General features: G+C 36.8%; 9 protein-coding genes across 9 annotated transcripts; 4 read left to right on the forward strand and 5 right to left on the reverse strand.

Annotated features, from left to right (window-relative positions):
- Positions 1–199: 199 nt before the first annotated feature.
- FDP41_008356 (uncharacterized protein) lies at positions 200–1,249 on the reverse strand (the record flags this gene model as incomplete). The annotated part of the gene is made up of 1 exon (XM_044712200.1): positions 200–1,249. The coding sequence occupies one exon, from the start codon at positions 1,247–1,249 to the stop codon at positions 200–202; it is 1,050 nt and encodes a 349-aa protein (XP_044557862.1).
- An 860-nt stretch (positions 1,250–2,109) lies between these two features.
- On the reverse strand, positions 2,110–2,577 carry FDP41_008357 (uncharacterized protein; the record flags this gene model as incomplete). Its single annotated transcript, XM_044712201.1, has 1 exon — positions 2,110–2,577. The coding sequence occupies one exon, from the start codon at positions 2,575–2,577 to the stop codon at positions 2,110–2,112; it is 468 nt and encodes a 155-aa protein (XP_044557863.1).
- A 610-nt stretch (positions 2,578–3,187) lies between these two features.
- FDP41_008358 (uncharacterized protein) lies at positions 3,188–3,816 on the reverse strand (the record flags this gene model as incomplete). Its single annotated transcript, XM_044712202.1, has 2 exons — positions 3,188–3,526; positions 3,631–3,816. 2 exons carry the CDS (start codon positions 3,814–3,816, stop codon positions 3,188–3,190), a joined length of 525 nt encoding a protein of 174 aa, XP_044557864.1.
- Positions 3,817–3,876: 60 nt separating this feature from the next.
- On the reverse strand, positions 3,877–4,977 carry FDP41_008359 (uncharacterized protein; the record flags this gene model as incomplete). Its single annotated transcript, XM_044712203.1, has 5 exons — positions 3,877–4,105; positions 4,187–4,280; positions 4,418–4,615; positions 4,817–4,849; positions 4,938–4,977. 5 exons carry the CDS (start codon positions 4,975–4,977, stop codon positions 3,877–3,879), a joined length of 594 nt encoding a protein of 197 aa, XP_044557865.1.
- A 956-nt stretch (positions 4,978–5,933) lies between these two features.
- Positions 5,934–8,646, forward strand: FDP41_008360 (uncharacterized protein; the record flags this gene model as incomplete). The annotated part of the gene is made up of 2 exons (XM_044712205.1): positions 5,934–6,176; positions 6,442–8,646. 2 exons carry the CDS (start codon positions 5,934–5,936, stop codon positions 8,644–8,646), a joined length of 2,448 nt encoding a protein of 815 aa, XP_044557866.1.
- Positions 8,647–8,748: 102 nt separating this feature from the next.
- On the forward strand, positions 8,749–10,351 carry FDP41_008361 (uncharacterized protein; the record flags this gene model as incomplete). The annotated part of the gene is made up of 2 exons (XM_044712206.1): positions 8,749–9,933; positions 10,013–10,351. 2 exons carry the CDS (start codon positions 8,749–8,751, stop codon positions 10,349–10,351), a joined length of 1,524 nt encoding a protein of 507 aa, XP_044557867.1.
- A 9-nt stretch (positions 10,352–10,360) lies between these two features.
- Positions 10,361–11,692, reverse strand: FDP41_008362 (uncharacterized protein; the record flags this gene model as incomplete). Its single annotated transcript, XM_044712207.1, has 1 exon — positions 10,361–11,692. The coding sequence occupies one exon, from the start codon at positions 11,690–11,692 to the stop codon at positions 10,361–10,363; it is 1,332 nt and encodes a 443-aa protein (XP_044557868.1).
- Positions 11,693–12,470: 778 nt separating this feature from the next.
- On the forward strand, positions 12,471–13,301 carry FDP41_008363 (uncharacterized protein; the record flags this gene model as incomplete). The annotated part of the gene is made up of 1 exon (XM_044712208.1): positions 12,471–13,301. One exon carries the CDS (start codon positions 12,471–12,473, stop codon positions 13,299–13,301), a length of 831 nt encoding a protein of 276 aa, XP_044557869.1.
- A 513-nt stretch (positions 13,302–13,814) lies between these two features.
- On the forward strand, positions 13,815–14,738 carry FDP41_008364 (uncharacterized protein; the record flags this gene model as incomplete). The annotated part of the gene is made up of 1 exon (XM_044712209.1): positions 13,815–14,738. One exon carries the CDS (start codon positions 13,815–13,817, stop codon positions 14,736–14,738), a length of 924 nt encoding a protein of 307 aa, XP_044557870.1.
- Between the last annotated feature and the right edge of the window lie 316 nt (positions 14,739–15,054).

Raw genomic sequence — 15,054 nt, forward strand, 5'->3', positions numbered from 1 at the left:
CAAAACATTCGAAAATTTGTACAAAATTTAATATCTCACGAACTTCTTTTCAAAATTTGTACAAAATCATCAATGCAACAAAGTCACAAAATTTGTTTGTGAAAAATAGTAAGGGTTGGAGACATGTTCAAAAAACCCTTCCATCCAAATTACAAAATTGGATCTTCAAAATTCAATGTAATGCTCAAAACTCAATCACTTATGCATAGGTATCCACCTTCTTTGCATAAGAATCAACTTTCTTTTCATAAGTATCAATCTTGACCTTCTTGCAAAACTTCTTCTTCTTGGCGCATTCTTTCTTTTGTTCATGTTTGACACAAATCTTCTTTCCATTTGTCCACTTGTGTTTCTTGCAGACTCTCTTTCCCTTTGATCTCTTTACACACTTCTTGGTATGCTTGAAGTGAATGCATTTGGAAGGGAATGTCTTTTTCTTGACACAATATCTCTTGGTCTTGAATTGACAACAAGTCTTGACTTGCTTATGCTTCTTGCAGAATGAAACCTTCTTGAAACGAGCACAGAATTTTCTTTTGGTATATTTGACACACTTTCTTTCAGTCTTGTACTTTTTACAGAATTTTCTCGTTTGATGTTTGACACACTTCTTCTTGTATCCACAAACACGGCATTTACGAATGACTCTGCACTTTCTTGGAGCATAGGAATCGACATACTTGTCCGAAGTATACTTATCACAGACCTTCTTTTGAGTACACTTCTTAATTGGAATCTTTTTGAATTTCTTACAAATCTTTTTAGTTCCATATTGACAACACTTCTTCTCATTCTTATGTTTGACACAATAAGTATGAGTGGCATGTTTCTTACAGACTTTCTTTGATCCATAGCTATCACAGACTTTCTTAGTTTCATGCTTGGCACAGTATTTCTTGCACTTGTGTTTGACACATTTAGTGACTTTTTTGCTGTACTTGTCACAAGTGGAATGTCTCTTGAATTTGAGACAACGACCTTTTCCTACAATGGCATACTTGTCACAAATCTTCTTTCTACCAACAGTCTTGTGTTTGATACATTTTCCTTGGACATACTTGTGGAGAACACATTTCTTCTTACAGACACGCTTATAGGTGTCAACAGGTGGTTTGTAAGTGTCGACAGGTGGCTGATAAGTGTCAACAGGTGGTTTGTAAGTATCTGGTTGTTGATAGGAATCAGAACCTCTTACAAGAACTGCAGCTGCTAGGAGGAGAGCGAAGAGTAAGACAAGTGTTGTCTTCATCTTGTTGTTTTTGAATTTTTTTGTTGGTGACGATTTCTTTCGAAGATGGCACAAAATTTATAGGTTGGCAAGTGACATCTCTGAATGGAAAATGAACCCAAACGGAATGCTTCATGTTTGAGGATTGTGTATGAATCTGTATAAAGCAACAAAGTGAATGGAAAATACTGATCTTGTTCATGTTCTAAAAAAGGAAAGAAATGTGAAGGAAATCTTAAATGGTTGGTCTTTTTAAATACTAATTGTAAAAAATAAGATCATTACTGAATTTTCAAGTTCGACAAGAAAGAACATACACTCCTTAAGCAGTCCATTATCTTGTCGATTTAGCATGAATGAACATGTGCGAAACCGGGTGAATGATTCTTTCAGAAGATTTCTATTTAAGGAAATTTGAATTTGGAATCAATAATTCTTCCGATGAAGAGAGAGGAGACTCTTATTGTCGTTGGGACCAACCATTTCATGTGAAATTGAATACAGTAAGGTTCATGTTGAGAATCAGCGATCATTAGGAGGTTTTCCTGTCTCGTGGTATTTCCTTTGTGTGAATTATTTACAGAAATTTGTTTCTCAATTTCGTTGTTATCCACAAAGTGAATGAATTTGAAAAAAAAAACCTCTTACTTGAAAACTGAACTCGATGATTTGCATGGTTGTGATCAGGATCGATCATGAATTCTTTTTTGGTCCATTCGAATTCCTTTTGAAGAGTTGAAAGAGACACCATAAATGGAAAAGAATTTAAATCATTCGCTATGAGAAGAAGGTCCATCGATCTGAATGTCAGCATGATCCTCTCATGACCATTTCATAGGTTCGAATGAAAACATCTAAAAAAATTTCACATAGTTGTCAAACTATAATTCTCTTCGAAGAGACTTTACAATAAGGTCCTTCAAACCTTCAGGATTAACTCTTTCATGACAATCTCCTTTGAATTCAGGAGAGATGACATCGATAGGTTTAACAGGAAATCCTTGCGCTTGGTGTGAATTTTCAGTGACACATTGAATCAAATGGAGATGATCCATGAGAGAAATAATTCGAATATTCGAAAAGGTTTCATGAACTTGTAAATGAATATCCGAACACATGAATGTTTCTTTCAAACAAGATGGCACATAAATCATGAGTGCATTTGGATTGATCATGAAGAGTGACATGAACGATGCTGATCCTTGTGTGGTCACATAAACATTTAACGTTGTGAAAAATTCTATCTGTTGAGCAACAGAAATGGATTCTAATTTTAAATTCACAATCTCAATATTCTCAAAAACATGACCATTGACTTCATTCACTTGTTCCAATAGTCGTTCTTTCATTTGTGTTAAATAATTTACAATTTGATCCACATTAATAATGACATTCTTCAAGTGTAAAAAGGTTTGTTTTGAATGGCAATGACAAGAGTTTTTGACGTTTCATAAACTTGGAATATGGAATTTGAAGTTTGTTGAGTAAATAATTTCGAAAGGCAGGTAAAATATGAACTCTTCTTTCCATGTGTTTAAAAAACGATCCAGTATGCCCAGTCAGAACGGTTGAAAAACAAGTATCGATTTGGTTTCCAGTAGTGTTGGTTGGATCCTATTCGACATTAGAAGATGACACTTGACAAGGTGCTTTTCCAATAAAAGTTCCAAATTCATTCTCACATTTTTGAAGAGGCACCTTATTGGAGAAGATTGAGGACATTGGATCCACCTTCTGTGTGGATCGTTCTCGTTCTTCAACATTATCCAAATAAAGAAGGTGATGTTCTCGATGGACATACTCAAAAATCATCATCAAATTAAATAAAGGTAAATAATTATCTAATAAAGCATGTCCTAAATTGTCCATCAAATGTCGATAAAACACCAACGTGGGATCTGAAATCCACTTGAATCGTTCTGAAAGAATCATCATTGAGGAATGACCTTTTTCTCCATTTTAGTCTCGAGTGGTGGCGGTGGTAATACTACTCGTACTACTCGAACTATTACTCGAACTACTACTACTCAAATTACTACTACTCAATCGACTACTCGTACCTTTCAATACGTTTCCTTGATGGTCGAGAATTTGCGTGGGAGGTCTTTCCACACGAATTCTCAATGAGGACGACTTGTAGAATTGAGGATAGACACTCGTGTGTACCCAACGCGAATGATTCATGGCATGAGCATGCTTGGAATGGGTGTAAAGAATCCATTCTCCTCTTCGATTGATACAAATATTCTCAAATAGGCAACTTGTGTATGGAACATGTCGTTCACGATTCCATTCTTTCTGTGAAATGCATTGATAATGAGATTGAAACCATTTCGATTTTTGAAATTTATCGTTGACGAGTGAAAGAGTTCAACTCTGAAAAAGCTCTGTGAATTGTGCACATCATTGGGATCATCATTCAATCTTCCGGAATTCTGTTGTTGTTGTTGAGGATATTGAAAGGGCCGAAAGAGAGTTGGAATTTGAGGAGGTTCATATCGATTGAATAATTCATCAATTCGGACAAAATGATGTCGTTTATTGTTGTTGGTCAACCATGAGGAAGAGTTTTTGTTGTTGTTTGACATGTTTTCAGCAACACTTTCATTGAGATGGTATTTGGTGTTTGAGTGGAAGTTGTGAACCAATTACAATTCAATCTTGGTTCCCAGTAATTGAACAAAAGCTCTCAACCATTCTGGGTGACCAGGCCATGCAACTCCAGTGACAATATTGCCTGAAACAACTGCTCCATCGGCCTTACAGTCCACCCATTCAGCTCCAGCATTGATAATGTCATGCTTACAAGCAAAGTAAGCAGCAATCTTCTTGCCTTTGATGGCTCCTGGGATGGCAGTTAAAATCAAAGGTCCATGACTATAGTAGTAAGCATTGTATACACCATGTGATGGGTTTCCAGACACACGATCGTTGTGAAATGATAATAATCAAACTTACCAAATGGAAGCAATTGGCTTGTTGGAATCCACGAAATGTTGAACAATCTTCAACACATGGTCGTTCAATCTTAAATGTTCTGGAGCTCTACCACCTGATGTAACATTCAATACATGGATTTAACACAAATAATAATAATAGTAAATCAACAATTATAATAAAAGTAAATTGCAGAGATTTCGAATACATCAACACTGTTATTTTCATCATTTAAACTCAATCCATACTGACCTGGAAGAACAAGAGCTCCATACTGATCCAAATGATTCAAGACTTCATCAAAGTCAGCAGTAATTTGAAAATTATGTCCTTTCAACTCAGTGTAGGTTTGCTCTCCTGGAAGAAAATCATGAACGGCAGTAACAACCTTTTGACCCTTCTTCTTTCCTGGTGAAATGACAGAGACTTGATGCCCGATCATTTCCAAAGCTGTTTCGTTATATTCCGAAAGAAAATAATATGTAATTCCGATGTAAAAGTGTCATGATCGCATGAGAGCAATAGTATTCATTCATTCATTGGTTGGTTCATTGGTTCAATCATTGATCATCATAAGATTTGATTTAAACCCCAAAGTACAGATGATGAAGAGGATGGTTATTAAATTCATCATCACACTCTGTTATTTACCTTGGAAAGGAACCATTGCTTCATAATCCTCCACTGTTCCATTCAATAATCATTATCATTATATTAAAAAGAAGCAATCATCATCATCATGTGATCACTATTTACATTCATAAAGACCTACCATAATCTCCGACAATCATCACAATTTGTTGTTTGACCATTTTTTAAGCTTTGGATTGAAGCATCAAGTCAATCGGTCTAATTGTTTGAATTTTTGCCTTAACTCTCCTTTTTTAAGAACCTTATCATAATGTCTTTTCAAGATTCAACATTCCAATTAGAAGCAATTTGTAGATGGAAACACAAAGATTTTTTCATGATGTAGCACCTATTGTGCTCCAACAAAGGCGTATGGATTCATTCCAAATCAAAACCAAGAAGAGTAAATATATTGTTGTTATTGTTGAATTCAGGTGACCACATTCTTCCGCATCACGCAATACTTCCTCAAAAAGATTCATTTTCTTCTTCAGCAATAAATTTGGAATTGTTTGGTACAACAACCAGCTAGAGAGAGATTCCTTTGAAGACCTTCTCTCTCCTCCCAACGACAACAATAATATTCTTTGTTTGCATATTCGAAGGCCTTCCACTCCGAGCCATCTGTCCTTTTCCGCTTCTCTTCGTGCTTTACTTACCTGCACTGAGAGATTGAATCCACCAATAACAGCGCCACACCTCACGCGAAGAAGAAGAAGAAACATCAGCAGAAAGAGAGAAAGGCTTTTGTTGATGTTCTTGGTAGCACTTAAAAATTTCAAGTTCATTACAGCGCTCCCTCTTTTCATTTCCCTTTTCATCCACCACACCCACCACCATTCCATCTTGCTGCTTGTCCTTCTTGTTGTTGTTGGGAATAATAATAACAATAGCTACGTTTTACCACAATTGAATCATCATCACGGAAAAGTAGAGAAAGTTTCACCATCATTGTAGTACTTATTATTCTTCACCGACTCTTTTTCCGCATCATCACGACAAGAGGAGAGATTCAAGTAGTGATTATTATTCTCTCCATCATCACCATCATCAACAAGAGTACTTATTTAATTAATATTACGGATCGTTTAATCATTACCAAGAATAACAGTCAAGTTTATGCTGATTAGAAGAACAGATGAGCAACAATTATAATAATACTAGAACACAACCATCCTACTCCACACCAGCAAAGGATGAGATGGGTAAAACATCATCACTCACTACTCCCATACATTCTCATCTTGGAGTTCCAACTCCCCTGAAGACAACCCCACCAAATACAACCGTATCGGCAACACCGACGAGTAGTGCTCTCAGAGGAACAACAACAGGTACTTTGAGAGACCCTCAGGAAACAGTCTTCTATGGACACGATCATGTAAGTAGAATCTATATTTATTGTTGTTCTACTGACGATAATTCTGTGGCTGTGAATCACCATGGATCGAATAATACCATCACTAATATTATGTGGAAAACATCATTCAAAACACAAATTTGACAAACGATCTACCTTGTTTATTTCTTCGATCTTTTCGTCATCAATCCTGGAACACCTTCAACCACAAACGACAAAAATCAAATTCACGTTGGTTGCCACATTCAACCACAACATTTCCAACATTCAAACAATGAACACACAGGGCACTCTTCATTCTTCGTACGGTCAGCAGCCGCAGCAACAGAGTTTTTATCCATACAGCCCAAGCACCGCTCTCAATGTTAATTCTCTTCCCTACTCCAACACCACCTCCAACTTTTCAAACCCTGCCACAACCAGCAACAGCGCTGTCCTTCCATCATCATCCATGATTTTCCCACAATCGACCAGTTCCTTCTCTCTTCCTTCTGTAAATTACAATCCAACCTCGAATAATCCAAGCAACGTAGCATCAATGAGTAATAGTCGTGCAAGGGTACAAGGAACAACAACACCCACTTCTAATTTTCAACAACTCTACTCCTCTGCTCATCGTTCAAATTTGACATCAACAGCCGGCACATCAGCAATGGGATATAATAGCCGCAGTCCAGGAACAATTGCAAACACTATTGTAAATGATCCATCGATTGCATACATTCGTCAACCACAATTTATTCAACAGGTTCCCGAAGGCTCGGGCTCATATCTAGAACCACAAATATTGCCTGTTAGAGGAGAGCAACAACCAGTTCAATTGTTGACAACATCGAAGGCCCAACGGGACGGCGGATTACAATATGGCTACGAACAATACTTGCCAACGACCACCACTGGTTCGAGCTCTCAATTGCATCCAACAACAAGTCAACACTATCAACCACGTCCAACAAGTAGCTTGAGCAATCAAATACCAACATCATCTGGTAGTCCTCAGGGAGGAAACGTAATGCAACCAAACTATAACACATATGGTACTACTACTTCCAATTATTATCAACAATATGGAAACATGACAGGCTATCCATCCACACATAATAATTCAAAAACAGCCTCACTTTCGAGAACAAACAGTACACAAATGATACCTGGATCTTCGTTGAATTGCCCAATCATTGTCACAGATGATCATGGTCAGCAGTATATGCAACGGCAAAATCCAATGTCCCAAAATTATATTCAAAATATGAACGCACGAAGTTATTCACCAGCAATTTATAGTGGAGGGCATCAAGCACAACATTATACATCCTATGCTCAACCCCAAACTAGTCAATATATTGTTACAACCTCAACACCTCCTCAAATGCCACCACCTCAAAATCACATCGCTACTGTATCCCAAAATCAACCATCGACATCAAACAGCAATTATCCTGTCGGATTGTTAGTTGGTTCGAAATATAGACTTATGAATAAGATTGGAAATGGAGCTTTTGGTGAAGTCTTTCTTGCTCAAAATACCGACCAATCACAAGATTTTTATGCAGTCAAGCTAGAGACAATACCGACACCACAAAGCGGACAAAATAATGGTGGAAAGCAACAACTAATTTTTGAAGCAAAGGTTCTATCATACCTTTTCAATGCACCTCCAAATCCGAATAGTACAAATAACAATAGCAACACTCAGCAAAACCAACCCGCTGTGGGAATACCTCGCGTGATCTGGTATGGAACTGAGGGTTCATTCAATATTATGGTAATGGAACTTCTTGGACAAAGCTTGGAGAGCTTATTCAAGAAATGCAATCGCAAATTCTCCTTAAAAACAGTTTTAATGTTGGCAGATCAAATGCTTCAAAGGATCGAATTCACTCACAGGAGAAACTTTGTACATCGTGACATCAAACCAGACAACTTTTTGATGGGTAGAAAGGGCTCGAATATGCTACAGTTACTCAATGGAACATCGTATCAGTCATCATCTACAAGTAGTCATCTAAACTCGGAGAATACCGTTTATCTCATCGATTTTGGTTTATCAAAAATGTACTACTCTGAGAAGGGACACATTCCACTCAGAAAAGACAAGCACCTGACAGGAACAGCTCGTTATGCAAGCTTGAATAATCATAAGGGTTATGAACAGTCAAGACGAGACGATCTAGAATCCCTTGGCTATGTCTTGCTTTACTTTTTGAAAGGCGCATTGCCATGGCAAGGACTTACAGGAAACACCAAAGAAGATCACTACAATAATATCTATCACAAGAAGAAAAATATCAAAATTGTTTCTCTATGCAAAGGTTTTCCAGTTGAGTTTGCAACGTACCTCAACTATGCACGTAGCTTGAAGTTTTATCAAGAGCCTGACTATCTCTATCTGCGGAATTTATTCTTAAACTTGTTCATTAGAGAGAAGTTCTCCTTAGATTATGAATGGGACTGGATTGTGCAAGATCGAAAGAATGAACGTCAAAAATAAACAACTGCAAGCACATACGATTTGCATAGATCACAAAGATTTGTAAAATGATGTGCAACACTGTCTGGTTCTAACCATCTTTTTAAGGTAATTCCTTAAAAAATGTCTCAAGACGTAGTTAGCGAAGAGTTTCAATCCAACAACAAACATGACGATCATCAAATTTTAACTCAAAAGGAACACAAACCAACGATCATATCAGATTTTATTGCAGCTTCCTATCGCTCTTATGTGACTGGACCAAAAACACCTGCTCCGTCATTACCAAGCGTTGCCGATGAAAGAGGCAACCCTTCTTCCTCATTGGAAAAACTTTCTGATTTATTGCAACAAAAATCATCGGCTGCCAAAAGTGAGCACGAATCCTTAGTGGAACGAATCGAAACCTTACTCGAGAAAGTCTCTGTGAGTAGCCTCTCCGGTGTCGACGACCACAAAAGTCTCTCCACTTCTCTTAACCATTCCTTCTTTGAGTTCAGACACATCAGAGACATGTTCAACAGCAATGAAATGGATGCAACTATGAGTATTGTGAGTGAAGAAGATGTTGCCATTTTAGCATCTCATTGTCTCTACATGCTTGAATACTATAATACCATCTCGAGTGAATTCAGAGATCAAAAGAAACTCTTACTCGTGTTGAGAGTCATTAATAATTATTCAGAACAGAGTCCAACAACGAATACTTTGCGGAGAGAACAAACGAAACGAAGACTTAAATTCATGAATCATTTGTTGTCAGAGTCCGAGAGATTTCAACAATTATTATGTAAATTCATAATGTTCTCAAATATTGATCATAATGATAAGGTTCAATATCTGTGTGCAAAATGTTTGAGTAATTTCATGAAAAATCAACTGCGTCACAAAGAGCCAACGTCACAAAAAAAGTTGTTTGTGTTGAATGTAGATACTCTAAGAGTGATTGGCATGTGTTTGGAAACACTGTGTGACAAATTACTCGTGAGGAATGCAGAAACTTTTGTACATGTCCATTTCTATCAATTGTTGATTAATATCTTGTACGATCACTATATTGAACTTGACACGAATAATGGCGATCAACGCTGTCTGAATGACAATCATGAGCATTCCAAACATGATCAAGATTCTGTAGATCTGTATATTCATACTCAGGTTAAAAAGTTACTCTGTTGTAACAATCAAAATTCAACATTGGTGAAATGTCTATCACTGATTCACAAATATGCAGAGAAAACATTTTCTAATCACCAGAGTGACGTCTCTTTTGTATTGGATTCCAGAGACATCTCCCTCCTAATCAAGGTAAGCACAAATTGTATTATTTGCACAATCTTCCATGTATTGATCCATGTGTGATGATGGAATGCAAATGAATTTTCAGTCCTTACTGCATGAGGAATCAAATGTTATTAAATTAGCATCTGACTTGTTGTTAAGATTTAGAGATAAACTTACCGAAGAAAATAAGAAAACCATTGTCACATGCCTCTTGTCACATAATTTGATATGCTTCAATAGAAATCAAACACAGAATGCATACAAGGCGAGTGTGAATGCGCTCGTTGAATGGTCCAATCGTGATCAGTACTTTGAGGACACACTGTCGAAATTTGTAAACGATCCATTAGTGGTAGATTCTTATGATCGCGCTGTTGTTTCTATTCGAAACGATAGAGAGAAATACCAGATGCATTGTGACCATGTCAAATGTCTTTTGTAGGATATGTTTCTAACGGAGAGGCTCACTATTAAGAGACATCTTCTCAAGGAGTATTTTCATCCTACCGACGACTTGCTTTGATGATAATCTCTCAGAAACATCTTCTTTCCACATGTCTTCAATAATTTGAATAAAATATCTTATATATTCATCCACAATAATGAGAGATGATTTTAGCATTTCTACAATATTCATTCTAAATGGAGGAGAGGTGTTTCTTTCGATTTTTTCTTTCACATCTAACACATTCATTCCTGGATATGGTTTTGAGAGAGTTAAAATTTCACAAAAAACAATAGACAGTGAATACACATCCGATTTTTTGCAAAATTTGCTTTGTTTCATGACTTCTGGTGCCATCCAATAAATGGTGCCATGAGGTTGGAATGATGTGAGTTGGTCTTTTTGTTGCATGTCCACAATTTTCGAATCACAAAAATCAGCAATTCGAACATTTAACTCTTTGTCTATTAAAAAATTCAAAGACTTGACATCGAGATGAGCATATTTGCTTTTTTCATGAATTTCCATTAATGCCAGAGCCATATCATGAGCAAGTTTCATTTTAACCCTAAAATCAGTTTGAATGGATTTGATCAATTCAATCTCTTCATTGGAACGAATGTTCATTTTACCACTGTGATCACTAGTAGTTGACATTTTGTTGACATTGATTTGATTCTCACGTTGTAACGATTCATTTGATGTTTTGAAATGAATAATTGAATGTAAATCTCCCAAATCCATAAATTCCATCACAATCCAAAACACAGGATTCTCAAAACAATAGCCCACCAATTTTGTAATTTTTTTACATCCACATTTCCATAATCTATTCATCACCAACAATTCATCTTTAAATTTCTGAATATTTCTTTCCAATTGAGCTCTATTCGCCAACATCTTTTTTCCAGCATACATTGAGTGTTCAATCTTTACTTGATACACTTCGGAGAATCCTCCTGTTGCAATCTTGCTCACAATTTCAATTTCATTGGATTTAAATGATTGGACTTGTTTTAATTCTTGTAATTCTTGTTCGGAAAGATTCATGGAGAGTTTCGGTTGATGATGATCATCATGTATTCTCATGAGTGGATCCACTTGATACATTCTTCCATATTCAGGAGTATCATCATTTCCATCAATGTTTCTTTGATCCATTCCGATCAAACAAGCCTCACTATTGTTGTTGATACAAATATTGTTAAGAGTAGTAGTGTTGATCCGAGTCGTCATCGTAGTAGTGTTATGGTTATTATTGTTATTATTATTACAACTACCAAAAGAAGTACTTCGTTGAGAGGCATCGAAGGAATTGGCTCTCTTTCGAAATGTCATTTTTTCATTTCTTCATAAAAAAAACTGTAACGATATTGTGAAAGCTAATAATTACCCACCTGTCCAGATTGGGGTCCCAATAGGTAGTCGTATTAGTTTTTTAATTTAGTAATAATAATAATTGATGGTATTATTAATAAAATGTCTAATTATTGTTGCTAATAATTATTATTCTTTCTTTTTGGAATAAGTGAGAAGTGTATAATGAGAGTTTAAACTCTTTCTCATGAAATATATTAAGAATACAACTGTAAACGTTCAATCTCTTCTTCAAGTATAGATAGATTCGAACACACAAATTCCAAAGTCTTCAGAAGGGGTGTTTCAAAGATGAGATCCAACACCACTCGAGATTCGTGTGAAACGTTATTGCACTCACTTGTACACTTGGTTGCTTGTGGTCATGACCACGTCAGTTGTGATAGTTTCCAACATTTCCTTTTCAAAATGATTCCATTCGAAATCCTCGGCCGTTTTAATGCAATCCATTCATCCTCAAGGATTTTGAGAATTATAATAATCTCAGAAGAAACACGCGTGGCGAAGAAATAAATGGAGCTGAGAATCCGATTTTGGCTTTCGTGCATTCCAAAAAAGGCGAATTTTGGATAGCAACGAATATTCTGTCGGATCAACCACAACAACACTCCAAAATGCCAAACGTCATGACTCCAAAGATTCACCAACAGAAAAAAAGAACCAACCAACCAATCGCACTACCACAACTACCAGAGCTACTACTCAAAGACACACCAATCTCGACCTTCCAATCTCTACCATGTCAACCACAACTCTCTCTCCAGCTTTCCAACAACTCGTGTGTGAAATGATCGCTGCCTGCGCCAAAAACGATCCCAATGCCTTTCTCTCCAGTTATCAAACACTCCGACAACAACTCCAATCCACTGTTTGTGAACAACCATCCTCCGAGATTTCCGAGAATCCATCCAATTTGTCGGAATCAAAAATTGTTCAAGATTCCACTTTTGATCACAACCATGTCGTGGATGAAGAACAATTGACAAATTCCAAAACTAAAGTTTCAAAAAGATACACAAAATTGAGAAAACAATTGAAGGCTTGTGAGAATTTTAAGGATAATTATTTTGTGTTTAGTACAACAACGACAAAAGATTCACATGGAAAGAAGAAGAGAAATGCTACCAAGAAGAGAAGCAAGGAAGGTGAAGAATCTTCATCCAGTGGCAGTGAACAAGAATCCTCTCCAAATTTGACAACTGACAGCAAAAAGCGAAAAGTGACTGAAATTCCAACAGACCAGTCTTCCTCCTTGGAAACAACATCTTCACTCACAATGGACTCTTCCTTCGATCAACAATATCAACAATTAATGAATACCTGGGTTGCTCAACAGTGTATGAATTCGTCAGTGACTGCCACTCAAGAGTCAGCTGTCACTCATCCACAAAATTTTGAAATTTTAGAAGAACAAGCAGTTCCAGATTTCTTTTCAAACACCTTGGAATTAGATTCACTTTTCAACAACCCAACAACAGATTTGGATCTTTCGAATAATTTCACGTCCTCTTCTCTGATCAATCTTCCAGAAACAAGCTTCGAATTTGACTTGTTCTCAGAATTACTGTAAATTAGTAAACCATTTCTAACCATTTCAAACCATTTCGTACTATTTCAAATTAATTTTTTATGAACCTGTCGATCCTGTTCACTGTATACAATGGCATTTTCATTCATTTCAATCACCAATCCAAACTCGAGAAGTTCATGTTGAAACACAAATTTTACCATCTTTGCACTTTTTACAAAGATGGGCAAATGGAGTGTTTGTTAGTAGTGGAGGAATTCCACCTTATTTGTCCCTTTTCGCAATTGTTCAAAATTCCAGATACGAATCGAATTTTCTCTCGCACGATCCGCTGATTCGACTATAAAAGAGAATTTTTAAAACCTTCTCCGATCATGCGATGAAAAGATGCAGCGAGCCCCTTTCTACTATTCGAGCTTCCTTCTCTAAATGTATTTATTACTTGTCTTAAAAAGTAGAAATTTTAATGCTCAGAATATTCGACGGGTGGCGGTTTGAATCCCCTCAATGTGCCAAATGTCATGAGAAGTAAAGAAAAAAACTTTCCCTATCAAAATGCCTCAAAGACAACAAACCATGAACGATTTCCAACACATTCTCAAAGAAATGATCGTTGCGTGCGCCAACAACAATCCTGATGCCTTTCTCTCGAGTTACAAACAACTTCTAACCATTCAACAGCAACAACAACTCTATTGTACATCTTCCACTTGCCCTTCCGTTGTAAATCATTCTCCTGATCATTCTCCTCCACTCGCCACTTCCACCAATTCCTCATCAGACTGTTCGAATTCTTCTCTGATCGAAGGCGAAGATTCTTCAACCACTCTTTCAAAAGAATCTTTAAAGAAAATTAATCCCAAAGCAAATAAGAAGAAGAAGAACAAAGTTCCCAAACGATACACCCAATTAAGAAAACAATTACGCGATTGTGATCACTTTTCAGATTATTACTTTGTATTCAACTCTGAAACCACTGCAATACCAAAAAAGTTAAAGATCAACAATTCTTCGATAAAGAGATCGAATAAGGTGATTGAAGAATATTCTCCCATCGAAGAAGAAAGTTCACAATCGAACTCCTCTTCGAATGAATCTCGAAAGAGAAAACAAAGAAAGGTGTCATCGGATTCTTATTTGCCAGCACTCACAGAGGTATCCTCAACGACGATTGCACCACTTGACACGACACAAGAAGTGGTACCTAATGTCTCCACCACCGTTTGCAATGACACAAATGCCACTTGTCAACCAGAAATCTTTGAAGATCAATTCCAAGAATTGGTTTCCTCGTGGATGACTGTCCAACAATTTATGAATTCTTCACAACCAGACCAACAAGTTTCAGTCTCTGACTTTTCTGAGTTACCTTCAGATGTCAACGATCTCGACACTTCCTTATTTGTGGCCGACTTTCAGGACATGCCTCAATCCAACACATTTTGTAGTTTTAACTTGTTTCCAGAAGACTTTCTGTAGAGTACTTGATGAACCTCAAGAATAATAAACCATCTCCTTTTTTCCATAAATCGACCTCTCGGTTCCACTTTTGGAGAGTTTTACCCGCATGTCTTTAGCCGTGACCACACCTCGAAGATCTTGGTTACTTCAGCCATCCAACGAATACCCTGGAATAATAGCGGATCCAATTCCACGCACGAGGACATTTCTTTGTTAATTGTTAAAAAGGGCACCGATCTTTAAAAGGAGTTACGACACTCTTTTTTAAGACTGGTTGAACAATGAGAGACGACTGAATGGTCGAAATGGGTCAAAATCACACGATTGCCACTCT

This window comes from Naegleria fowleri, assembly GCF_008403515.1.
Source record: "Naegleria fowleri strain ATCC 30894 chromosome Unknown tig61, whole genome shotgun sequence".
Lineage (NCBI taxonomy): Eukaryota > Heterolobosea > Eutetramitea > Acrasida > Naegleriidae > Naegleria > Naegleria fowleri.